The sequence below is a fragment of the Chinchilla lanigera genome, unplaced genomic scaffold (genome assembly GCF_000276665.1).
Source record: "Chinchilla lanigera isolate Chin_1 unplaced genomic scaffold, ChiLan1.0 scaffold00033, whole genome shotgun sequence".
In the NCBI taxonomy this organism is placed as follows: domain Eukaryota; kingdom Metazoa; phylum Chordata; class Mammalia; order Rodentia; family Chinchillidae; genus Chinchilla; species Chinchilla lanigera.
Genome location: NW_004955434.1, coordinates 5032275 through 5058560, shown reverse-complemented (window position 1 = coordinate 5058560; position 26286 = coordinate 5032275). Strand labels below are relative to the sequence as shown.

Here is a 26286-nt window from a genome sequence, read left to right as displayed (position 1 = left end):
CTCCAGAGCTTGTGCTCATACACGCTAGTCCATACCACTTTCTTGCCAGTGTCCTCTGAGCAAGGGAATGTCATTATTTCACTTTAGGCCAACTTAGCATTTAAAGTGATGTCATGATTCTGACTGACCAGCAATAACATGTCCATCACCCACAACAGACAGGCAGGCAGGCAGGCACAAACCTCCCTACACACTTACTCCTCACTCGCCCCTTGATGACACTCAGGGAAATTCAAGGCAACACACAATATAAACACAGTGTTTTTGTGTTGGATACTAACACACACAGAAAACTGTTTCGGCTCTATAACTCTGGCTTAGCCTAATGTGAGGAAACTTGGAAAGGATGGCATCAAATTCCTTCACAACAGTCTCTGAGGAGCACGCACCTGCCCTGGGTCTGTCCCTCTTTCTTTCTTTCTTTCTTTCTTTCCTTCTTTCTTTCTTTCTTTCTTTCTTTCTTTCTTTCTTTCTTTCTTTCTTTCTTTCTTTCTTTCTTTCTTTTTTTGTACCAGGAATTGAACTCAGGACCTTGCATTTGCCATGCAGACATTTGTGCCACTGAGCTATATCCCCGGCCCTGGCCCTGTTTCAATGTAGTGACATCCTACCACTCCTGGAATCAGACTCAATGTCTGGCATATTCAAAATCTGTCTCTGGCAGTTACTGACTGGAGAGCCGGGGGACCCAACCTCACCCTCAGAAAGAACCAGCCTGGCCTCTCCTGTGAAGGGAATCACAGTCAAAAAGAGTTATGAGGATCAGATGCACTGTAAAAGCTCCAGCATAGCACCTGGAACGTAGCAGGTGTTTACTCACTGCAAATTCTCTTTCCTCCTGTTGAAGTTATTTGTTGCTATATAAAATATCATTCCGAAACTTCAGAGCCCCAAGGCCCTATGTGTGTTGGCCATAAAGGGCATTAGCGAGTTTTGCTTGACTAACAAGCACGTATTTGTTCAGTGTTCTACACCCTGAGCTGGGCTTAGCTGAGTGGTTCTTCCATCGTCTTACCTGGACTAGCTCACCCTCCCACACCTCCCATCAACCCCACTGGGGCAGACAGTCAGGGTGGCGTCACTCACATGTGAAGGAGCAGAAATTGTTGACTTTATCTTTCTCGGTTTGGGCCCCCTCCAGGGAAGAGGGCAGATTTAGGCTCTCAAAGCAGGGATTCCTGTGTGACTAGCCCCATCTGTCTGGACCTCACTCCTCACCTGCGCAGGCGAAGCTTTCGGACCTGAACATCGGAGACGTGTGAGGCGTGAAGAAGCCGGGGCTGGGTGGAGGTCCTCCTGTGGTGTCTTCGCGAGAACCCCTTCCTCTCCGCTTTCTCTCACCATTTCATTCCAAATGAACCATTAGCTGCGCTTTCTGGCTTCCCAAACGGTGGAGCAGCCGGAGGGAGATTTTAGCACTGTGCCCATTGGCCAGGATTTTTACTTTGCTTTATTCCCACTTCAACTTCTCCCCGTGCAGCGTCACAGCTTTTGAGGAAAACCCTCGTTGGCACTGCGCGGCACCCGCCCCTTCTCATTCGCAGCCCCGGCCGCTGCAGCTTCGGCCCCCGCGCGCTTTTTGGCCTCTAAAGCCAGGTGCGCTCAGTGCGCACGCGCGTTAGCACCCGGCGGCGCTCGGTTCCTCCGCGCTCGGCTTAAACCTCTGCGCTTGCAGGGAAGCTCTTCCTTCAGTTCTCGGTGGATTAGGGCCATTGGGTCTCTTAATCAACTGCTGGGTTTCCCGCAATCCTCTTTAGAAACTTTTCTGCTTCATGTGCATCTAGAGGCTTTCACGTCCGCCTGCAAATAGGAGCCGAGGGAATGGAGCGCGGGAAGGCTGCAGACAAACCCCAGGCTTCTGACCCAGCAACGTCAGTTTAATTATTGCAAATCCGTCATGGCTGCCAAGTCCTCTCTTTCTTCCTTATTACTAACCGGGAGACTTTCCGGCCAGTCGCTTTGTTTCAAGTGTGTGCTCTGAGTCCCCCGGGGAGCTGGGTGGACACAGGTGGGCTGGGGCACTGCGTGTGCGGACGCCGAGGCGCGTCCTGGGACACTTACACCTTTGTGATTCCACCGATTCCCTTCTACCCCGAGCCCCTTGCTGCTGGCCTTTGCCCGACAGTGTAAACTGGCACCGAGCCTGGAGCAGTCTAGGCATTTATTTTCTGGTAAGTCAGGCCTGTCCTGCCTGTACCTCTGGCCCGTTTTTGTTTGTTTAATCGAGAGTTGGAACTCAGGACCTTGTTGGAGCTCAGGAACTGATGAGGGTAGGCATTGTGCCCCTGAGCTATATCGCCGGCTTCTGGCCTGGTTTTGATTAATGTTGCCCGGGGTGCAGTATGTGGGCTGTCCTCTGCACTCCGTGGGGGAGTCAGTTGTAAGTAGTGCGCCCTTCGATTTGGGGCAGCACTTCTGAGGTTCCAGAACACGATCCCACTCATTCATGATCTCACTGGAGTGCCTCTGTAGGCTGGAAAAAGTAAGAGAACAACTCTTACTCCTCTTTCAAGAGAAAAAACTTTGAAGCTCGGAGTAATGTAGCCACAAGGCCAGAGTTACAGGACGAGAAAGTAGAAGAATAGGAAACCAGAACTTTAATCCGTAGTCCCGAGACTTTTGGCAGTCAAACAGGCCTTTTAAATATCTCACTAATAACCCTGATAATCCTGCTGGATAACAAAGCAGTTGCTCATCCGTGTCACGATTTCTCTTTGAATAAAGGAACTGATGAGGAACAGAGATGGGGAAGCTGATTTCTCAACTGTATCTTTCAGAGCATGGGTGTCCAGCCTCTTGGCTTGCCTGGGGTGCCCTGAATGAGAAGGAATCATCTTGGGTTGAGTATAAAATATATAGTATAGCCAGTACATAGAAGTAACAGAACTTCCTTTTTATATTTTATTATTTTACAAATAACACAAACCCAAATTCAGTAAGTAAATAAGAGAACTTAGCTGGGCATGGTTGCACACGTCTGTAATTCCAGCGCTTGGGAGGCTGAGGCAGGAGGATCGTTGCAAGTTTGAGGCCAGCCTGGGCTACAAAGTGAGCTCAAGGCCAGCCTGAAATGCATAGTGAGACCCAAGACAAAAAAGAAAATAGAAAAAAACCCTTACATGTCTGCTTATGAAACCCCTGTCTTCACAGGTATACATGTGTAGGCGGGTTGTAACGCTGTTATTGGTAAAGGCTGTTTTACGTGCCCCAAGTTGTATACGTACATACATATAATGCCTCATTGGGGGTTTCAGCTGGACTCACTGTGAGGTGGATACAGGAGGCAGTTAAACACTGCCCTGTGTCCTTCACAACCCAGGTTCCATTGCTGCCTACACAGTCTGGGCACCAGCATTGTGCAATCAAGTCCTGAAATACATAGCTAAGAATCACATTAAAGGTTTATGATCTTGTAGGGCCGCATTACCAGCTGCTCAAGGGTGCATGTGGCCACAGGTTGGACATCCTTTGCCACTTGCCAATATGTGGGAAAAATAGTAAAGATGATCAAGAGTCCCCCTCAAAGCAGGAGCTGGGATGGGTTCAGTAGCATCCTTCCAGAGAGCAGTGCTCCTCCAAAATAAAACATGCTGCAGCATTAAGGCTTTAACCATGCTGCATTTCTTCATTTCTCCCAGCAATTTCATGACTGAAAACTTGCAATCAGAGATTTCTTTTTTTTTTTTTTTTTTGGTGGTACCGGGGATCAAACTCACAACCTTGCGCTTGCCAGGCAGGTGCTTATGCCACTGAGCTATATCCCCAACCCCAGAGATTTCATTTTTAAATCAGGCTCTGGAAAGTTGGGTTTAAGGTTTTTTTTTTTGTTTTTTTTTTTTTGTGGCACTGGGGATTGAACCCAGGGCCTCTGCCCTGAGCTTCCTCCCAAGACTTTTTTCTTCTTTTTTAAGACAGGGTCTCACTAAGTCACTAAATTGTCCAGGCTGGGCTCAAACTTGCCATCCTCCTGCCTCAGTCTCCTAAAGTGCTTGGATTATAGATATGTCCCACTGTGCCTTGCTTGATGATTAAAGACAGTGCTGGGGGTAGATTGAGAGAAAGCAGTAGAAAAAAGAACAATTCTTTCCCATGCATTCATCATGGGTAAAGTCAAGTGAATGGAAGCCATTCCTCGGGACTAACTGATCCTGTCATTTCTCCCGTGAGGTGCTGCTTTTCACCCGGAGCTACAGAAAAGGAGTAGTGTGGCAGGCAGCATCACTAGTGGCCGCTCTCATTCATTACCTTGGTCACTCACAAACATTCAACCAAGTACCCACTATGGGCCAGGCGCAAGAATAGTGCTGCACAGAAGACGTAATTTGAATTGTTGGCTTTTTCTACACAAACCTGACTTTATTCCATTTCACTGCTGCCTTGACCCTTCGTACTCCATCCCCCTTCAGGTCTGTAGTTCTGATTTCTGATCATTTACACCATTTTTGTCGAGTTACTTCACTACATGAGTTACTGGCACAGCGAAACATCACCACCTCCATCTTCTGCTGTCCTCACTCTTGTTCAGGACAGGATAAGTCTCAAATCTTCTTCTGCAGGTAACACGTATTTCCTCCCAGGACAGTCCTGCCAGGCCATGGTTGTGGACATTCTATAATTTAGAGGTAAACCTGGTCTCCCCAAAGAAGTTCTTCTTCTGAATGAGTTTATTTTAAATGTAAATACCTAAAGTGAGCAGTTTCATTCAACTCCCATTCCCCTTTATTCTGATTTCCCAAGAAGCTCACAGTTCTGTCGTCAGCCACATAGCGCAAGGGAAGAAATTGGTTTGCACCTGCCAGTCTAATCATAGAGAACCCAAGGAATTCCACCAGGAATTCTGGGATGCAGGAGCTATATCGTTTGTGGGGCTTCGTAGTATGGGGTTGCGAGGCTTAGGACTGCCTTTGCCATGAGGGATGAGTTGGAATTTCTAGGAACCACTTCTGAAAGTCCAAGGGTTGTACCAACCAAGAGAAAGAAGTGATTTTAAAAATGTATCCAGGACATGTTTTAGAAGTCCTGAATAAAGCTGGGTCTGGAGCAATACTACCTTGAATTCTTCTCAAATGAATGATAAATACTACTACCCTCTTTAAACCATGCCATTTTGAGGTTGAGTTTCATCTCTTACAAAAGATTGCCAACTGAGATTTACTCTTAGGTTTTTTCTACTCAGTACCACCCTAGAGCTAGGAATACTACTACAGGTAGTATTCCTGGTACACCCATACACTGAGTGGTAGATATTCTTTGATGCTAAAATGCCTTAGCCCTCCAGGAAGGACTTGGGGCAGGCAGAGTTCCAGGGCTGGTCATTTCCAGCAGCAAGTAGCCTTATCCATTTCCCCCAGTGAGACAACAAATACAAGTTTTTAAATGTGTCTTGTTACAGACTTTCAAATATGTTTAAAAATTCTTTAATGCTGTCCATTCGAAACATCAAACCTAACTGCTTTCCCCATAAATGGGGGTTGAACTCAGTGACTTGCTTTTGAAAATAGAATATGGCAGACATGGGGGCATATGACTTCTTTGCCTTGCTTGTGTTGATTCACACACGCTAGGGGAGAGAAGCTGCTGTGACGGGAGTCTAGTCGAGTGGTTGAGGGAAAAGTTCACATGGAGAAGAACTGAGGCCTCCCATTAAAAACCAGTGCCAACTTTCCGGGGATATCAATGAGCCACTTTGGAAGAGGAGGCTGTAGTCTCAGCTTGTCTTTAGATAATGGCAGTTCTGACCAACTTCTCCACTGTAGCCACATGCAAGAGCCCAGGTCAGACTGCACCGCTACACCACGGGCATAGTCCCAGCCCACAACTGGGTGCAATATTCATTGCTTCTATTGTTTCAAGCTGAAGTATGTGAAGCTATTTGTTATGCCTTAACAGGTAATGCCTATACCTCGGATGTGAAAAAGAGTGGGAAGCATTGCTTTAAGTCCAAAAAGGGTTAGACAGGGTATTTATTATCTGGTCATCCCTAGCAACCTGGCAACATATTTAGGATCTTTAGGTTTTTTTCTTTATAAAATAATACATAATCAATAGTAGTTTTACAACATCTGAGATAACAAGTACTTAGTAATACATTCAAAGCAAAACAAAAGTTTCTTGTTTTTGAAAATATACTTTCAGTCAGAATTATCAGTGATGGCTCTGAAAATTTGCTTTTTTTAAAAAAATTAATCTGTTGTCATGGAGAGCATGCCTATGGAGTGTAAGACTAGCTCAGCCAGGTATATTCATGTTTTCCTAAAATTCTTAAATGATGGTGACAATTGTACCTTCAATCTTCCTCAGGGAGGGAGGGCAGGAAGCTAACCAGAAGATGCTCAGAAAAGCTTTCCTGTAAGGGTTTTGTAGAGTGAAATCAAGAGGGCCATCAGGCCATATCAGGTTTCTTAGAATGAATGATTTTTTTGTTTTGTTTTTTTCTGGTACCAGGAATCAAACTCACGACCTTGTGCTTGCCAGGCAGGCACTGTGTTGCTAAGCTAAATCCCCAGCCCCCATATCAGGTTTCTTAATTTTTAGCAATCACAAGGCCTCATTTGCCCAAAGCCTAAAAATTTTTAAAATGCTTCTATTCAAACCTCTCATTTAGAAGCGATCACAAGAGGACCAATGTCCACGTTCTCTGCTCAGGCCATTATTCAAACAAGCAGAGCAGTGTCCTCACTTTATGGTTGTTACCTAAAAGACAACTAAAGTGAGAAAAGAGCTGGGAATCAGCCCACAAAGAGTGGGCAGCGAGAGCTGATATAGATGAGTCCACATTTTCCAGCTGCCAAAGTTTAACTCCTAGGTGGGCCCCAGGGTTAACGATCCAAATTCTGACAGTTTTACTTGAGACACTATTCCCACAATCTTGGTTATCTATATTTTGATCCCACAGATCAGAGGCATCAAGTTAGAAAACTTGGAAGCTTCTAGAATACTCTGTCCAATATGGTAGCCACATGTGGCAATGAGATGTGACTAGCCCGAGTAGACATGTATTAAACGTACAAAATACACAAAATATTTCTAAGACTGTGAAATGCAAAATTCCTCAATAGTTTCTACATAGATAACAGTCAAAGTGATATTTTATATATGTTGGTAAAATTAACAAATTAACTACTGGTCTCTTTTCATGTTTTTTAAAAAAATTTTTTAATTTTTTCCAGTACCAGGAATCGAACTCACGACCTTGCTCTTGCCAGGCAGGCGCTGTGCCGCTGAGCTAACTCCCCAGCTCTTCATGGTTATTTTTAATGTGGCTACTAGAAAATTTTAAATTATATGTAGGGCTCGCATTATATTTCTATTGGGCAGAGCTCCTTTAGAAACAGGGCTATTCACACTTCCCTTGTTCATTTAGTCAACCAACAAATGTCTACTGTGGGTCTTCAGTGTGTTGAGTGTGGGGTGAAGGGTTAGAAGGCAGCAATGAGCACATCCCTTGCACTTGTTAAGTTAAGCAAGTATGCCCACCATGGTACAAAACAGGTTGAAGAACAAAAACTGAGACCAGGATGTAGAAGCAGGGGGTGTTTAACCAGAGATTCTAGGCTATTAGGGCAATTGGAGTTAAAAGCCAGCCCTGTATCACTTAGCACCTATCTTACTGTTTGGAAGCAAAATACAATAGCCCATCCTGAGTCACTCAGAAAAGGCGACTTTTCTTTCCTCTCTAAACTGAGGGACTGTGGAGGACTATGAAAACGGCTTTGTTTTGTTTTGGTTTTGAGACAGCATCTTGTTATGGAGGACAAACTGGCCTTAAACTATTCAAATTCTATTCAAACCTCACATTTAGAAGCGATCACAAGAGTATGAAGCCGAGGCAATCCTACTGCCTCAGCTTCCTGAGCACGGGGATTACAGGTGTGCGCCATCACACCCAGCTGATGGTGTTTTTAACCTTGCTCTCACACAGTGTGTCCCACACAGATGGTGATACATACATGTGCAATTAAAGTGTGTCATGTGTACTCAAGAGGAAAGCAATTAGGTATATCACACACTTTAGAAAAAGTTTTGCACCAAGTGCCTAAAAAATCAAGTTTGGCACGTAGACAAATAGCTTTTATTTATTTATTTTTTATTTTTTGTTTTTTCCAGTACTGGGAATCGAACTCACGACCTTGTGCTTGCCAGGCAGATGCTGTGCCGCTGAGCTAAATCCCCAGGTCCCCCCCCCTTTTTTTTAATGTTCTCTTTCAGAATATAAGATCATGATAGCTGATTGTATAAACAAAAAGTTCAGGAATATCCAAACCAAATGCTCTGTCCTGGCCACCAAGGTGAACGATCACATTAGAGGCGCCACCCTGGACAGCACACCATGACCCAGGTCATCACTATGCATGTTTCTGCTTCCCTGAAGCAACGTCCAAGCTTTACAACTTTTTGAATTGTCAAAGTATAAAAGCAGGAGGGGAAAAGGGAAACATTTTGTTTGCAATTCTTATCTCATCTTTAATATCAATCATATTAAAAATATATAACTTAATTCTCAAACAATAACTTTGTTCATCTGTCTTTTAAAGTACACTGTCAGAAGAATTCAAAACCAAATATATTTTTTAGTGGACAGACAGTACAATATTCTGAAATGAAAGCAGAGATATTATCTTTTTATAAAAAGACACTTGGTCCCAGAGAGGAAAAAAAAAAAAAGAGTAAATGAGAGCAAGCATAAAGAAAAAAAGCAAAATGTTATAGGAAAACCGCTTCCATTTAAGTAGATGCAGAATCAGCAATTTCTGACTGAGTTCTGGGTACCATGTATCACCTAGATAAGTGCTTTGAGTGTATTCTTTTATAAAAGCATGTTAAATTAACTTAACCATAAAAAATAAAGCCAATATAACTATACAGCAATTGGTCTGCTTCTACCAGAGACCACAGCAAGTTCACAAATAATCTATTCCCAGATTCTCAAACATCATGCTTAGGCTTGGAGTAAGGCTTTCCCTCAGAGACTGGCTGAGGTGTTTTGTGCTTCTAGAAGTTCATTCTCCCTTTTGCTAAAGAGGAGGCAAGCAAAGGTCACTTGAGATAGGCTGGTGGACGAGCTTTTCTGTGCAAGGTGAGTTTATCCTGTGCATTCAAAGGCAGGTGAGAGGAAGTCACTCCTCCTGTGGCCAGTGACTGCCCACTCTGCAGGAGAAGCTACTTAAGCTTTGTTTTATACAACAATGCAGAAAGTACACTTGAATAAATACAGTCACCCTTGATTGTCCCCTCTGCGCCCCTCCCCATTGTTTGGCCTGAGTCTGATCAGGGTACGTTTGGGTGCGATTCTGTAGCCCCTTGCCTCCCCTGGCTTTCAGAGCACTGTCTCGGGATGGAGTGTGTGGTCGGTCTAGGGTGCAGCTGTCCGGTGCTGTAAATACCAGTGAGCTGTTCTCCTGGTCACCGGCTTCAGTCTTCATGGGTAAAGACAGCTTTTCTAGCTGCCCTGTGACAACTGGGTCTCACATTTTCTGAAGCTAGATCTGTGGAAGGACTCCCTGAAATTCAGAAGAGAAAGAAGGAGAGAAGATGCAGAAGGATGATTATTAGCTTTCTGCAGAGGGTAAGGGAGGAAATCACTCACCAGAAAAAGACATCAATCCTGGAGAACTCGGTAAATGAGTAAATAAAGGACTCCGAGACCCCTCTGCGCTGTGCCCAAACAATCCAACCGAAACCAACCCAGGGTGTAAGGCAGCTTGGGGGAGACGCGGGCACAAGGCCACAGGGAAGGTTTGGGGGTGCAGGCTGTGCAGGTCACCCTGGCTCCATGCCTGATTGCAGGCCTCACTGCCGTCTGGAAGGTTCCAGGGCCTCACCAGCGGAGAGCGGCAGAGCATGCCCCATTCCCAGCCAGAGGCCTCCTCTGCTGCCTTCTTACCTCTTTTGACTCTCAATTGTGAATATGGGCTTGTAGAGTTCTGGAATTTTCCGCTCAATCATGGGCCTGAGGTTCTCTTTCAGCTTGTTATAGTTCTTTTTGAGTTCCTGCTGATACTCCCTCTGATCAGCTGTGATGAGACGCTTGTTTTTTTCCACAGCCTCACCGCAGCTAAGATGAAAATATCAGGGGGAAAGAAAAAAAATTGAGGTTTTATTTCATATGAGCTTGAAATATTTAGAAGTTCGGAGCAGATGATTGTATTGAACACTTCCTGAGTACTTCTAAGAGTGTGTTCAAGCTCAGTGAGCTATTGAGCTTTGCAAAATGCAGGTTCCTCACCCCCAGTCTCAGACTTCATGAGTCAGAGCTTGTTGAAGGGTAAACTCCAGAAACCTCCGTGTTTGGAAGGCTACTACAGGGATACCAATGACTCCCTAGCCAGAATTGAGAGCTGCTGGCTTGCTATGTGTAGCCGCTATGCAAGGAGCTTTATATACATCATCTGTTTAATTTTCCCAGGAGCTTCAGGAAGTCAGAATTCACCTCTATTTCATCCCTGAATCCAGAAATGTTAGGAGATATGCCCAAGGTAACATAGGAAGGAGGTGGCAGACCTAAGCAGGTCACCAAATAGGTTTAAAAAAATGAAAATAGAGTTGGGCACGGTGGCGCACGCCTGTAATCCCAGTACTCGGGATGCTGAGGCAGGAGGATTGTTGCGAGTTCCAGGCCAGCCTCGGCTACAAAGTAAGTTCAAGACCAGCCTAGTGAGATCTTGTCTCAAAAAGACCAAAAAAAGAGAGAAAAGAAAATACAGTTAAGAAATATGGAGACACAATGGAGGGCTAAATAGAATGGCTAAGGAAATGGAAAATGAGATTGAAAAAGAACCATGTTCTTTACATAGGACAAAGTCTTGTCCTTTTTCATTTTTTTTTTTTGCCTTTTTGAGACAGGGTTTCACTATGCAATTCAGGCTGGCCTGGAACTCACAGCAATCCTCCTGCCTCAGCCTCCCACAGGCGTGTGCCACCGCGCCTGGCCTATCTTTTGTTTTATATTGTTCTACTCAGCGCTTACAAATCAATAAGCCAGAAAGGGATAATATAATGGTTGTTATTTAGCTGACATGCAATAATCGGAAATAATTCTATTATCCTTCCAAAAAGCACACTTCTCATGATTAGTAGAGTATAAACTATTTTCCTAACAATGGTGCTAGATTTGGGTTAAGCAACAGAGACACCCAGGCACTGATACCAAATCCCCCCTGTTAATGCTGAACACATCATCCGGGTGACAGACACAGATGAACAGGGCGGCACGCAGCTGTAGAACAAGGGGGAAAGCAGCCTGGGTCAGGCAAAATGGAACATCTGACCACAACACCATCATGGAAAAATCCTGCTACAGAAGACAGACAACTCACCCAGAAGCCAAAAGAGTTCCCTCCACTGGATTTTCACCTGTCTTGTAAGTCTGACACTAATTGAAGCAAATTGCAGTGTAGCTGGGGATCTCTTATCAAAGGTTTTAGAGAAGACCCGGAGGGGAAGTTACATAACCTTTGATTCCTGAGAAATATATATCACCCCTTATTATGATTTTTTTTATTACTTCTTAAGTAACAGTTAGAAGCTAAGACCGTGTATTAAAGAAAATCAGCTTCAGGATGACTTCAAGGCCCCGGTTAGTTAACTACAGAAGATTATAAGAGGTGGGACGAGGCTGCAGAAGCTGGCTTCCAGTCTGAGAACGTCTCCTCCAACAAAGTTGAACTCTCTATAGTCTTTGTTTGCAGAAGCAGTAACAGCTAGCTAGCATACATGATCTCTCATCCTGTGCCCCAGCCTGGGTTAAATGCTTTGTATGCAGGCAGAATTAGAGTTAAACCAGCTGATACTCATTAACACAATGACTTAATCACGGAAATCCTCCATTTTCTCATCTATAAAATGGGGATAACAATCTCATATCGTTGTCTAGGGTTGTTGGGAGAATTAAAGGGCAGATTCATGCTTATAGAGCATGGCAGATTTATATTTTCTAAAAACAGCCACAGGCATGTGCTCCCCAGTACCTGAAGTATCCCTGTTATGGTTTGTGTCTGGATGTCCCCTCAAAGCCTCATGCAGTCATGGGGCGGGCTTCTAGAGTTTATGATTGATTCACAGTCCAATGTTGGAATTATGGATGTGAGTGTTACACCTGCCCTGGGGCGGATAGTTTGCATTCAGTGTAAGGGAGGGAATGAGGCTGCTTACCACCCCTCCTCTCTTTTGCTCTTGTTGCTTTTACTATCTTCTGCTGCCATGAACTGTTACCCTCTGCCGTATCCCACCCCACCTTGGAGCCAGCTGAGTATGGACTGAAACCTCCACAAACTGTGAGCTAAATAAACCTTTCTTTCCTTAATTCTAGGTGTCAGGTATTTTGTCTCAGCAATGAGAGAAAAGGAACCAAGACAATCCCCTTGCAAAACTCGGGTGATCATCTGTGGCTGCCTCAGTGTAGAAACTGTGGCGCAAGTGACGCTGTGTGACTGGGAAAATGTACAACGGCTCCTCTCCCTCCCCACCGCCCTCTCTCTAGTCACGGGCGGAAGGAGGACTGACCCATTCGTGAAAAGCCTAATCTGAGGCTGCTGCACAGCAGAGGAGGAACGTAGAGAAGTCGAGGGATGAGGAGCCGGGGCTGTGGGACTCTTCGCAGCAGAGAGGCCAGACTTCCCAGGGAAGAAGCTGGCAGGGGATCCAGGCCCTGGCCACCGTCTGGCTGCGGCTGAGCCAGACACCTGAGCAAAGACCACCTAGCTGAGCCCCACCAAGCTCCTCAACCTCACGTTTAAGAGCTCAACGCTGCTGGTCAGCCACTAAGTTTGGGGTAGTCTGTCACACAGTAATAGATAGACAGGTGTTTTATGAAGACATATGGGGGTGATCAAAATATATGGTGAATGTTTAAAAAATTTATTACAGTAAAAGACATATCTCCATTAGTCACCCTCAAAATACAGCCCCCTAACACACTTATTCGTCTTTTTTGTCACTTGCTGAAGCAGTCCAGGAAGTCCTCTTGGGAGTGTCTTTACAAGGTGTGATAAAAAAACACGGTGAATGCTGCTCCCAAGTGCCATGGAACAGAGACACAGGCTCATAAGAACATTACGATGTGTCCTCACCCACCTTAGTCACGAGATCTGCACCACCAGACTTCTGGATGCTCCCCAGAGTCAAGGTGACCATAAAAGGTAAGTGTTTTGAAATGATTCAGAACACTGAGGCAGCCATGGTAGTACAACTAAGGAGACGTGCAAAAAGACTTTCAGAACCGCTTCAGAAAGTGGCAAGAGTGATGTGATAAATGTGTCTGAAGTGACGGGAAATATTTTGAGGGGATTAATGGCAATGTATTTTTTCTGATACATATATCAGATAAATACATATTCTGATAAATATATATTTTTTCATATTATATATATATATATATATATATATATATATATATATATATATATACTGGGAATCCAACTCAAAACCTTGTACTTTCCAGGCAGGCGTTTGTGCTGCTGAGCTATATCCCTGGCCCCTGAAATGTATTTTTAAAACATAAATATTTAGTATATTCTTATCACACCTTGCTGTATATCAATGACTAGAGTGAAATATTGATTTTATTTAGTAACATTTTAACAACTTTCAGAATTTATAAAATTCCTTCATTTACATTTTCTGTGTATCTTCTTTTCAGCCATTTGGGTTATATGGGCCTTTTTATTAAAATTAAAATAGTTTCTGCTCTGTTATAAATTTACAAGCTAAGGAGGGCCATGCACTAAATTCTCCTCCTGCAGAATCACCACAGCTCTTGGGAAATTTGAACAGAATGGTGCAACTTCAGTGCCAATAATGTTCTAGAAACAGCCTCATCTGTAACATTTTCTTTTTTTTTTTGTTTTTGTTTGTTTTTCCCGGTACCGGGAATCGAACTCACGACCTTGCGCTTGCCAGGCAGGCACTGTGCCACTGAGCTAAATCCCCAGCCCCTCATCTGTAGCATTTTCATTGAGCCCCCAACATCTGAACTCACTCAGTGACAACCATACCAGACACCCCACACATCTTCACTGTTCCCTCTGCTGATAAGGTCCTCAGACACAGCATTCATTGTCTTGCAACAGTTGTACCTGAAGTTTTCCATCAGTCACAGTCCTGCAGAAACCAGGCTGATGGGGACCAGAAAGGGCACCAAGGTGGTTCTCTAGAAGGTGGCTCCTAACTCTCCATCCTCCATGTATGAAGCTGACTGTCTCTGCCAGAGAGGGAGGTCATGCCGCCCTCGACCTCTGCATCTCTCGCCTTCCTCCTCCGTGATGTCCCTGCAGCACAGTCCCCAATAGCAGTAATGCGGTGTGGTGAAAATTTGCTGGCCGCTTCATCAATATGCATTCCCTTTCTTTATTACTAAAGGAAATCCAAGCAGTGTGCCCACCTGAAAAATATTTCCTAATCACCCTTGCACCAGGCTGGTGACTGAGAAAGCTCTTTGAAGGAGGTGATATCCTTTTGCTCTTTCCTCATTTCTACTACTTATATTTGCCTGGGATGTGGTCCTGATAAGGGATATGGTCCTGATAACTGGAACCCTAGCAGCTACACTGTGGCCATGAGAATGGGTATGCTGCATCCAGGATGGCAGGGCAAAGGAATGAAAAGCCGGGGTCTCTGATGACTTTATGAAGCCAGCACACAGCTCTATGTTGACCATCTCTGGTCTTATTTTACAAGACAGAAAAATAAGTTCCTTATTTAAGCCAATCTTATACTGTCTGTTACTAGCAACTGAACATAATGCCTAAAGGGAGCAGCACCACGTAGCAGGTCAGAGGAAGACGAGAGCCAGAGTGTTCAACTGTGAGTCCACCCTTTTACTCACTCTTTGTGGCATTACATGACTTCTCTCTCCATGCTTTAGTTCCTTCATCTGTGATACGAAGGTAATGGTTCACCTCATAATTTACAGGTTAAATGTGTTAGCACACACAGAATGGCCAGAAGAGAAATAACACAGGGGGCTGGGGATTTAGCTCAGCGGCACAGTGCCTGCCTGGCAAGCAGGAGATTGTGAGTTTGATTCCCAGGACCGGAAACAAACAAGCAAACAAACAAAAAGAAATAACACAGAGATAAAATCTGGGACATTTAAGATGAGTACGATGCCTGACAGACCCAGGTGGAGACCATTTATACAAATTGAGCACACTGTACTATTAGAGATTGCATGTTCCAATTCCTACAGTTCAAGGTTGATAAAACCAAGACGCAAAGAAAAGAAATGCTCTTTCCAGACTCACAAACACGTGGGATCCTGACCAACGATCCCGCTACTCCCAGGCCAGTGTCTCATCAGCCTCTTGGTGTCTAACAGTATAAACTGTTTGCTTCACTGAATAATGGTGAGCTTATTGATAACTTAGTATATATGAAACCCTATGCTAAGTCATTTTATCCTGACATGAACTCTAGGATACAGTTACTATCATTAGTTCCATTTTGCAGTTGGGAAAACTGAGGGTAGGTAAGATTTCCAAGGGCACACAGCTAGTTAAGACAGCATGGGTATTTGAGCCCATGCCAACGTGGCTCACGTGTCACACTCCTAACTCCAAAAGCACATATGCTGCCTAGGAAAGAGGATGCCACTGCCAGCTACAATCCAGGCAGATGACCCTGGTATCAAGCTGAAACTGTGACTCGAGTCCCAATTTGTACTATTTGAGTTCCTCAGCTTCTTCTTGATAAGTAGCAAATCTCCACTCAGGGCCCAGTGAAAACTCACAGCTTCCAAAATGGAAGCAGAAGCTGCCGGATCTCGGAAACTTGAGGAGCCAGCTCCCACTCTCACTAATAATGATCCACAGCTTTAGGGTAAAGGAGGATTACTTGTGATCAGGGCACCAAAGGACTCCTGGCCTCTCCACAGGAAGAGCTACAGTGCACAGGAGGGACCCCTAGGCACAGCCACCTCCATGGTATCTCTGTAGCCTTCTGCAACACCCTAATGGGTACCAGACCCCACATCTCAAGGATAGCTTGGTTCAACGGCAGGCTTATTTAAAATCCTAATTTCAATCTCAGTTCTGCCACTTGCTTGCTGTATAACTGGGTTAATCACAATCTCCTTCAGCCTCATTTCTTTTATCCATAAAATGGGTCTATGAGGATAAAATGGTGTCAGATGTATGAGGACCTACTTAATCAGGCCACTGCCCCTGGGAAGGGTTGCTCAGTCAATGCTGCCTGCCTTTCCTAGAGCAAAATAAGGGTACGGCCCAAGGAAGGCACTGCCGGCACGGGCCCTTCCCTGAAGATGGTAGGGAACAGACCCCAGGGCAGACAAGGAACAACTGTGGCCTGATTTTCCTGCTGTCTCCAGGGAGCACCTCTGCCTCCTTTGGATGAGTCACATTAAAGGGGGGTCTTCGTGGCCACCTCCGTTGGGACAGGTGCGTAGCCCAGTGGCCCTTTGGACACGGATGGGGCTTGGGCTCGGGAAGTTTGGGTGAGAAACATGCAGATCACAATTTACGCTCCTTGTCGTGAAATTTAACCTTCAGGTTGTTTCCTCACCAAACAGCCACTTCTCTGTTCACCTGCTCTTTTTGTTTCTACCTACACCTTGCACATGTCGCTCTCCTACGGTCACTTGGGGAAATTTCTTCTCCTTCATTGTCACAGATCCTAACTGCAATTTTAAAACGTCACCTCTTGACACCCTTTTTTCTGACTCTGTGACTGTACGTGTGCAGCAGAACCTGACTGGGGTGCACCTGAAACCCTTCCCTAAAAGGCAGTCTTGGAGTGGCGCCCCGGAGCACTGCTGCCTCCAAGATAACTGCATTTTAAGCCACTTAGTCTTTCTAAGAATGTGGAAGGCCAGGGAAGAAGGAGATTTCGAGAGTGTGGTTCCTGAAGTGGTCTGAGGAGTGACAAGGGCAACAGGACACGGGCTCTCTTGGTCTTGGCTTCTGAGCCCTGGATGAATTGGCTTTTTTTCTTTTCCACTGCAGGAAAGGCAGAAGAGGATGGAGCGCCCAACCTGGCAGCCATCTGAAGAGTGGCTGGACCAGCCGGAGGGGCCCCAGCTGTAGCAGGTAGCTGCCAGGCTTTTCTGTGGCTGTGTCTGGGTCCTCTGTAGCTGAGGCAGAGAAGCCACTGCGATGGTGAAGGACCCCGCTGCCCGGGGCTGGCAAGGGCACATTTCTGCTGTGAGCTCTCAGCCTCAGCAGCCTGGCTTAGGGTCACTAGGGAACTCAAGGCTCAGGACTTACAGCCCAGGTCTGTGGAAAAGCTGGAGCTTACTGAAGGGGAAGCCTGAGAGGGTTCCACCTGCGTCGTCTCTGCTCTCTGAAAGTGAAGTGAGGAAGTAGCTTGACAAGAGAGTTAGTGTAGTCGCGCAACTGCTCTAACTTCCTGATTGGACTCAGATGCAATTAAGCAGTGGAGGTGAAGGGAAAGTTTTCTCGCCTACTATGTAGTAAAAGAAAAACCTACATACCATTATTCATCCATTTAATTACACAGTTCTATGCATTTTAGTCAACACTGTATATACCACCTCACATACCACTTTTGATCTCTGTGCCTTAAAGTGGAGGGAAAATCAACTGCTGATCACACAGAGCTAAAATAATGAGCAGCAATGTTGGGGCACCTGTAGCTATGTCCCATTTGTGTGAGACTTTATCTTCCACACAAGAGGCACGAAGTATGGGCTCAGTAAACATCTGATGAATCCTGAATGGATGGATTGACATCTACAGTTGGTTCAAGGGCAAAAGAGGTGACGAAAGGGGTGATGTTGGTGGGGGAAGAAATGTGAAAGAGGGGCAGTCAAGCAACCTCTTATAGTCTTTACTCAAAAGTCAGGTCCATCTAGCAGCCAGGACCATCTCCTGAGAGCTGATGAGACATGCAGAGCCTCAGGGTCCACTCAGACTTGCCGAATCAGAACCTGCATTTTGAGAAGCCCCCTGCCCCGTGATGTATAAATACAGTTCATTTTAGGAAGTTCTGATAGTCTTGTGGCCTCCCTAGAACAATGCATCTGCTCAAGACAAATGCGAAAGTGTGCCTGTAGCCTGCTTTCCTGTGGGCGTCAGCACGGGAGGGGTTAGAGAGTAGCATTTTCAACAGTGAAATTGACTTAGAATCCAGTATTTCTGCAGGCCATCTAGAGAAGAAGAGAAGCTCTTTAAGTGTAAGGCACAACTTTATTAAAAGGAAAATCCACTTCCTTTTTTTTTTTTAATCTCTTGCCTGGGACTAGTTTTACTCAGCCCTGGTTCTTTCTGGATAACTTTTCCTGCATCTGGGAGCTAGTGAGGAATGTACATTTAGTAGGGTTTTTATAGGTGCATTTAACTAGGTGGAGTCACAGAGAGGACCACACCCATGAGATACTGGATTGCAAGATCAGTAGAAGAAATCTATGTGAACTCTAAAGCAAAATGAAAATCATTTCTCTTAACAAGCTTTGTTTTACATTTAAATGCTATTCAGAGCCCTGGTCACTGATGTCACTGTCTCTACGACCCTTCTTCCTCTCCTGGCTGCTCTAGCTGGACTCAGAAGAACTCTGCTGTGTTCCTGACTTTTCTGTGTGGTCATGTCGGTTCACTTACCAGTAATGGCTCCCTTGTGCCACCACCCCTTTCTTGCATTCATATATCCAGGACAAGGTATAAGGAGCGTTCTCCACCAAGCTTCCCCAGCCACTCTTGCCTGTGACACACCTGCCTTTTCTGGTAACCGTGGTCCTATATTTAGAGCACTCTTAAGAGTTCTTAGTGCACACTGCCTGGTGTTGGTATTCAGCCCTGCAGAAGTAGGTCCTGCCATCAAGAGCAGAGGAATACCCAGACCTCTGTATTCCTGCAGCTAGTATCATACCCGGGGCCCAGAGAGTGCCCATTAAACACTTCACAGATCCCTTCAGAGGTCCATCAAGGCCTGGACCACTGCCAGCTTTGGAGGCTTTCAACCACAACTAATTATAAATGAAAAGAAATATGGGAAAATATGGGGAAATAGTTCTAAATATTACCTCAAGTATTTTTCTAGCCTTTTATCATAGAACTATGTACTATGTATTAAATAAAATATATTTTTTGTAACACCAGAACTGCTATCAAAACAGGAAATAATTCAAATGTCTAAACATGAACATGATGGGGGTGTATGCACAGACAAGCACTACACACACAACCTATTCACACATCCTGTTCTTAGCTGTGCTTCCTGAAGGAAGAGGTGTCTGTTCCATTCATAACAAAGTTGTAGACCCTTACTAAGGCCAGGGAACAAGGCAATCTCTAATCTCACTCACCACTAGCTAGTATCTTGATAAATGTTCACTAAATTTAGAAAATTTATTTCTAGGCTCATTTCCCCCAATCTGCTACATGAGGCTATGCTTATACTTTAGATATTGCTCCAAGGGCTGGATGAAAAGGAATACTGGTATTTTTTTCTGAAGTCCTTCTCTCTTATAGGTGAAATTCTATCATATCCCTCCTGCTCATTCTTTTAAGGGCCTCAGGAGACCCAACGTACACTTTATACACCATCTTGCAACCTACTGCCATGCAATCAGCTGAAAAACCTTCCCAAAAGATGCACTTCCTGTCCAGGCTGGACCAGCTGCCCTTGAAGCTAGCTCTACTGCAGAACAGAGGAGCAGAGATGAGACTTGTCTGACATGGGAAACTGTCCTCTGAGGGAACCTTTGAAAAATCTCTTGCCTTTATCTCCTGGTTTCATGAAATGCTTCTTAAATTTCTACAAATAAGCTCTTTACGACTTGGGAAATTACAAAGCTTATCAATGCCAACAATTTCTGGGTTGGTCTCTAATGCAACTGTACAGTATCAGCACAATGATGGAAATGTGGACAATTTAGCTTCAGAAGACCTGCTTGGAACTCAACACTGCTATGACTATAAGTGAAATAAGCGTCCCCCTCCCAACCTCCAATTCCTCTCTTGTAACATGAGGGTGATGACGATACCTATATTACGATGAGTGTGAATCAAACATGAGCTGCCAGATACAAAGCAATTTAGTGTTAGTTATTAGTAGGACAGCAGCATCACTGGCAGGTTTGTTAAATGCAGATTTGTGGGCCTTAAGTATGGGATCTAGTAGCTTTGAAAGTACCTGAGACTTTGTATACGCACTGCTATGGAGAGAACCCAGGGAACTCTGGGCAAGTACTCTACTGCTGATCCGTACCTCCAACTCCACTAAGTATTTTTAGCAAGTTCTCAGATGATATAGAAGCTGCTGGTCTGGGACCCACATACAGAGAACCACTGTTGTACTGATATTTCCACCACTTTCATTCTTACCGCATTATAAATTCCTTAAAGCATAACCTCAGCTTGTTGTGATGTCGATAGAGTTTTGGATCAGCTGGAATTTCGGCCAAGAATACTTGGGCTACTTCCAGTGGTCCCTAGTGAAAAGGGTAAAAAAAAAAAATACAGATATTAGGAAGAAAATTAACTTGGAAGAAAAGATAGGAGTGGCTTCTTAGTTTAAATGTTTAGTTGGCTTGACTAAAACTAGTCAGTGAAGGTTGTGAACATCTCAGGAAACTGATTCCTTAGGAGAAATCTGGAGTTCCTGAAAATATTCATAGATATAAAAGTATTTTCTCAATGAAATACTACTACTACTAGGCTTTCCTTCACACATAAAGGTAACATAATGCCTCCGAGGGTATGTGCTTTGAGTTGCTTTTCTAAAAGTGGGGATTGTCTTGACCCACCCATTCATATTAACTTATCTAGTTGTCATAATGATAAGCACAATCTTGCAAAAGTGGTGACCTGAGCCGGAGGTAAGCACAGTGTACACATAGTCTGTGGTCACGGGATTATAAGCCTTCCATTTTCATCAAAGGGTTGGGACTTAAAAAAAACAAAAGGTATTTAATTTTTTTCTGATCCTGGGAATATAACAGTATTTCTCCTCTCAATGTCTCTGCTCTCTTGATGTTAAGTGAGCAGAATTTTTGCAGAAGAACACTCAAATGTTCTGACAGGAGAAAGAGTCACGGTGCTTACTGACGTTTTGAGTGTCGATGTACAGACAAAAGCAGATTTAAAACTGATACTAAGGCAGTCCACTGGACAGAGTGCTAGACTAGTACCTCCCAGTGAGACAGGCTGGGTTCCACGCTGACCTCAGGAGTTAGGGTTCTAATAAGGCCTAAGAAAATCCAGACTGGTCAGAAGTGGCCCAAGGATCCTGGACCAAATCATTCGTGGCTGCCAAAGCTTTTACAAGTGGGGTACATTTGGTGACTGACACAGGAGTTAGAAGTCTAGGCCTTTCCATCTGTCCCACAGGCTTTCTTAGCTTAGTGTCAAGCCCTGCAACAACTCTGCCTCCACTGGGCCCGACAAAGCCCTCTTCAACAGGACCCGTTTCCTGGATCATACTGCCACGCTCAAAGTCAAGACTAGGAACCAGGAAGGCTGGCATCAGCTGGTTTTGCTTACCTGATTGACAGTGGCTCCGACAGAACCTTGCAGCACCATCTGAAGCATCTTCGCGTCAGGGGGCTCCTGGTTAATGGCCACCGCTAACTGCAGGGTCTTCTTCTTCATATCTTCAATCGCAACTTCAATTGGAGTCAAAACAAACTGAACAGAAGACAGAAAGGTAGGGAAATCACTGTCTGCTCTCAGCAGCTATGGACAAGCCTGGGGCTGAGACAGAGAGGGCGCCTGGCTTTAAAGAGCACGTAAGAAAAGACTTTCAGAATAATTTAAAAATACTCCAAACTGGGTAAGAAGAAGGAAGGGTCTAATATTTTTTGAATACTCATATGTTCTGGGGACTTTATATACAGTTAGCATTTGCTGCTTTAAACAGTTTCCTATTCTCAACATTTTACAGTCTAAGGGGGATTCATAAGGTTACATAAGTTCCACAGAATGACACAGGTAGTGAGTGGGGGAGTCTTAGTTTGGTCACAATTATGTCTACATTTAAAGGCTATATTCCCTCTCCTTGTTAGGTTTCCTTTCCTATTACTGAACAAGTTACTTGACTTACACTGGCCAAAGGCAGTGGTCAAGATTGTCTTCCTCATTATAACACAAGCTTTTGGCCTCACTGCACCTTCTCCAGCTCATCCTGACAGTGGTCCCTAGTAAGTGGAATGCTCTCCAAGGACAGTCTAGCTGCTATGTTCTGCTGGCTTGGGGGAGGGTCCTTCCTGAACATGATGGGTTGAATCTATACCCCCACAATCCATACGCTGAACTCCTAACTTTGGCTCACAATGTGATCTTGTTTGGAGGAAGAGTCTTCAATGAGGTTTTCAAGTTAAACTGAGTTCATTACGATGGATCCTTACTCAAATAACTAATGTCCTTGCACAAAGAGGAAATCTGGACACAAGTACAAACAGAGGAAAGATGGCTTGAGTATAAGAAGACAGCTACCCATAAGTCGAGGAGAGAAACCTGGAACTAATTCTTCCCCTCAGAAACCATGAACCTGCTAACACCCTCCATTTGGACTTCTAGCCTCAAGAACCATGTGACAGTACCTTTCTGTTGCTTAAGCCACCCCATCTGTAGTACTGTCTTACGCTGTCCAGACAAGGACTATATTTACTTCTGGGGGAATTACAGTGGTACCTCAGTTCACAAATTTAATTCTTTCCACCTTTCTGGTTGCAAACTGAATTGGACAAGAACTGAATCAGATTTCCCCATAAAGTCAACACTAAACCCAACCACTGAACTTGATTCAGTTCTCACCCAATTCAGTTTTTGAGCAGAGTCAGGGGAAGAATTAAGTTTGTGAACCAAGGCACCACTGTACAGGTGGCTAAAAGAAGTTATGAGACTTCTTTTTCAGGACAATGAGTTTATTTCTGTGCTGTGCCTAGAATGTCCTAGTACTCATAAGTCCAAAATTATAAGAAACGCAGCGATGTCTTTTATACCAGCCTCCTCTTGACGGGGCCCCAGGTCAGCTCTCTCGGCCTTCTGCGAGACCTGTCCCTAATGTGGTTGTCCTGCTTAGCCACCCTGTTCCTCTGTTCGTGCCTGATGAAGTGGATATTCACAAGGCATCTGCTTGCTCACCAACTTGATTATGCCTGTTCTACTTGTTATTTTAATGACCTAATCTAATTACATAATGCACAAACTGTTGAATTATGGGTGTGGAGAGAAAAAAAGTTGTTTCTATGAAAAACCAAGCTGAACGCTTGGGCAAGACATGATGAAAGTGAGTTGCTGTAAAAATTCCTGTCATCTTACATGTGCGCGAGAAAACTGTGTAAGACTGGGGGCGGGTGAAAACCCCAAATTCTTCTGCTCTCACATTGTTTAACAAAGATCTTTAAGGTCTCTTTGTCTTTAGAGAAAGCAAAGCTGAAAATTGTGCACAATGCACTAAGATTGAGGTTTGTACAGGAAAGACACCACTGAGTTGTGATCAGTAACACAGCTGCAGAGAAGGCTGTGACCCTGCATCAACTGATGAATAAAGGTTTATGTGGGTGTTTTAAAGAAAAGTGTTTATGCTATGTATAATTTTGAATGATTCTGTGGTTTGAGAGGCTTTCCTCCTCAGTCCTATTAAGATGGGATAAAAGTCATAGAGGTCTTTCTTGACTGCATATCCATGAAGAAATGGGAGGTGGGAGGCTTGTGTCAAGTCACAGGAGGGAGCTGGAACCAGAATCCAGTGCGTGTCCACTTCTCTAACTCACGTGGTAGCTTTCCTAGTGCACACTGCCTCCCCACTGGGGCTGCTCCTGTGTGCTTCTTGTCCCTAGTGACTAAAAGCCTGACTATGCCTGTGTTCCTATGAGCTTTTAGGTCTACACAATTCTATATAAAATATCTAGAATTTAAATACAGTCATCCCTTCATACCCATGGGGGATTGGTTCGAGGATCCCACCACAACTACCCACATCCAAGGGAGCTCAAGCCCTTTATATAAAGTGGCATAGTATCTGTACATTCTTTATACTTTAAATCATCTCTGGGTTACTTATGGTACCTATCGGAGTGCACGTGCTATGTAAATAGCTGTTACACTGGGTGGTTTAGGGAATATAAAAAAGAGGTTCATATACGCTCAGTAAAGGTGCATTTTTTTTCTCCAAATATTTCAATACCTAGTGAACGGATGTGAACCTGAGACTACAAAGGGCAAACTCTAAATACTTTTTATATAAATTTACAATTAAAATAGAAATAAAGGTGGGCATGGTGGCGCATGCCTGTGATCCTAGTGACTCAGAAGGCAGAGACAGGAGGATCACAAGTTCAAGCCTAGCTTGGGCAACTTAGTGAGACTGGGTCTCAAAATTAAGTTAGAAGGCTGAGGATGTAGTTTGGTGATAGAAAGCTTGCATGAGGCCCTGGGTTCAATTTCTAGGACCACACATGCACACACACACATACACACGCACACAAAAGAGGAAATACATATTAAAATTAAATATGTAAACATTTATACTAGAGCTGTAAGTTTAAAGTGTTCAATATTTAATACAAAGTAGTGCTACAAAACATGTAGGCAGCTGCTCAAATGGGATTCCCTGGTACCACAAGAACAAGAGGATAGCTCTTCATAACATTTCAAGTACATCTCTCACTTTTGGGGTGGTGGTGGTGGTGCTGGGGACAGAACCCAGAACATCACATATTCTGGGTAAGTGCTCTGCCACTCAGCTCTACACCAGCTCATATCCACACTTCTTTATGTTCCTCTCCGTTTTGCCATGGGGGAGCGGTCAGATGGGGGTGCATCCAGGCCTACTTCTTCCCTCTGGCCATTACCTCCTCCTTCTGGATGACGCTGATCCTGGTCTTGATGTAGGGGAAGGCATGCATGGTGGTCAGCACGGTGTTCCTGCGGTACTGCTCGTGCAGCTCCCCCCGGGGCCGCCCCTCCAGAGTGAAGGGGGTGGTGTACATGAACCTCCGCAGGTTGAAGTTCTTTTCAAAGTAGGTTACCCTGTCTTTCATCTCATACTCATCAAAGTAGGGCTCCACAAATGTGATCTGAATGTAGGCCTGGAGGGCAAAGCAGGGGAAGGAGGAGATGAGCTATGCTGCAAACCAGACCCATGACACAGGGCAAAGGCGTGCTGGGACACACCCACACCCCTCTCCGCCCTGAGATCAGAGGATGCAGAATCCGCGCTCCTCCTCTGCACTGCAGGGAGAGAAAGGAGTGTGAGGAAGGCAAGGGGACTGTGCCTATGGGTGGAGTCAGGTCCACCAGCAGCCCTCTCCAGGCACAGCCAACAGACCCAGTGGGAGCTCAGTGGGAGAGTTTGCAAACTGCTATTCCACAGAGGCAAACTTTCCTTCTCAGAGTGACCATGACACGCTTATGAGTCAGTGGTCAAACTAAGAAAATGATCAATACCAGGTGCTGGTGAGGATAGAGAGCCGCTGATCGTTCACACAGGGACGCAGGAATGCGAAATGTGCAGCCACCTTGTACAAGTCAGCAGCTTCTCATACAGCGAAATGACACTGACCTACAACCAGGCCCCCACTCCTTCATGTGTATGTACAGGAAATGAAAACGTACGTTCACATGGAAACGTTATGCATAACAGACAAAAACTAGAAACAAATCAAATGTCTGTCACTCACATAGGGAAGGGCTAAATAATAAAATAAAATTCACACAACAGAACACTACTCAGCTATCACAGGAAGACATTACTGAACGTGGATGAATCTCAGACGGGTTACACTAAGTGAAAGAAGCCAGCCTCCGAAGGCTGTCTGGTTCCACTTATTTAGTGTATGATCCCACGTATAAGCTTTCTGCAAAAGGACAATCCACAGAGACAGAACGCAGACTGGTGACAGTAGAGGTCACAGGGGCCCGGGGAAAGACTGTGGAGTGGGGGACCCTTCTATATGTTGACTGGGGTGGCAGCTACACGCAGCTGTCAAAATTCATAGAACTAAACACAAACCCCCTGAATTTTATTCTATGCCCCTCACTTAAACATGCACACATGTATACGCTGAGAAGAGGGTAGTCAACAATGAAGGAGGATTCTGTAAAAACTAATAAAGCAGAACGGCAGCGAGCTCAGATGCTGGACACCACCCAGTGTGGTGGACAGGCGCGATCATGGGGCTCAGAACATAAATCAGCACTTGACACAGTGAAATCAGGCTGCGATTCTGGGCTCAGACTCTCATTCTGAGCTCTCACACCTGATCTGGAGAATTTTAAGCAAGGGGAGAGGTGCCACTGGTGTCAGGGAGCTCCCAGGCGATGAGCAAGGCATGGATCTCTGTAAGCACACAGCCTCTCTTTCACGGAGTTC

The 26286-nt window shown here is 44.8% G+C and overlaps 1 protein-coding gene across 2 annotated transcripts in view; it reads right to left on the bottom strand.

Annotated features, from left to right (window-relative positions):
* Positions 1 to 8015: 8015 nt before the first annotated feature.
* Positions 8016 to 26286, bottom strand: part of Dock8 (dedicator of cytokinesis 8) — a 201399-nt gene continuing 183128 nt past the window's right edge. For both annotated transcript variants that reach the window (XM_005388589.2, XM_013516312.1), the window contains 5 exons: positions 24767 to 25003; positions 21453 to 21596; positions 20295 to 20401; positions 9884 to 10054; positions 8016 to 9500 (listed from right to left, as the gene is read on the bottom strand). In XM_005388589.2, coding sequence (XP_005388646.1) covers positions 9440 to 9500; positions 9884 to 10054; positions 20295 to 20401; positions 21453 to 21596; positions 24767 to 25003 — 720 coding nt within the window. In that variant the 3' untranslated portion in view covers positions 8016 to 9439. The remainder of the gene's footprint in view (positions 9501 to 9883; positions 10055 to 20294; positions 20402 to 21452; positions 21597 to 24766; positions 25004 to 26286) is intronic.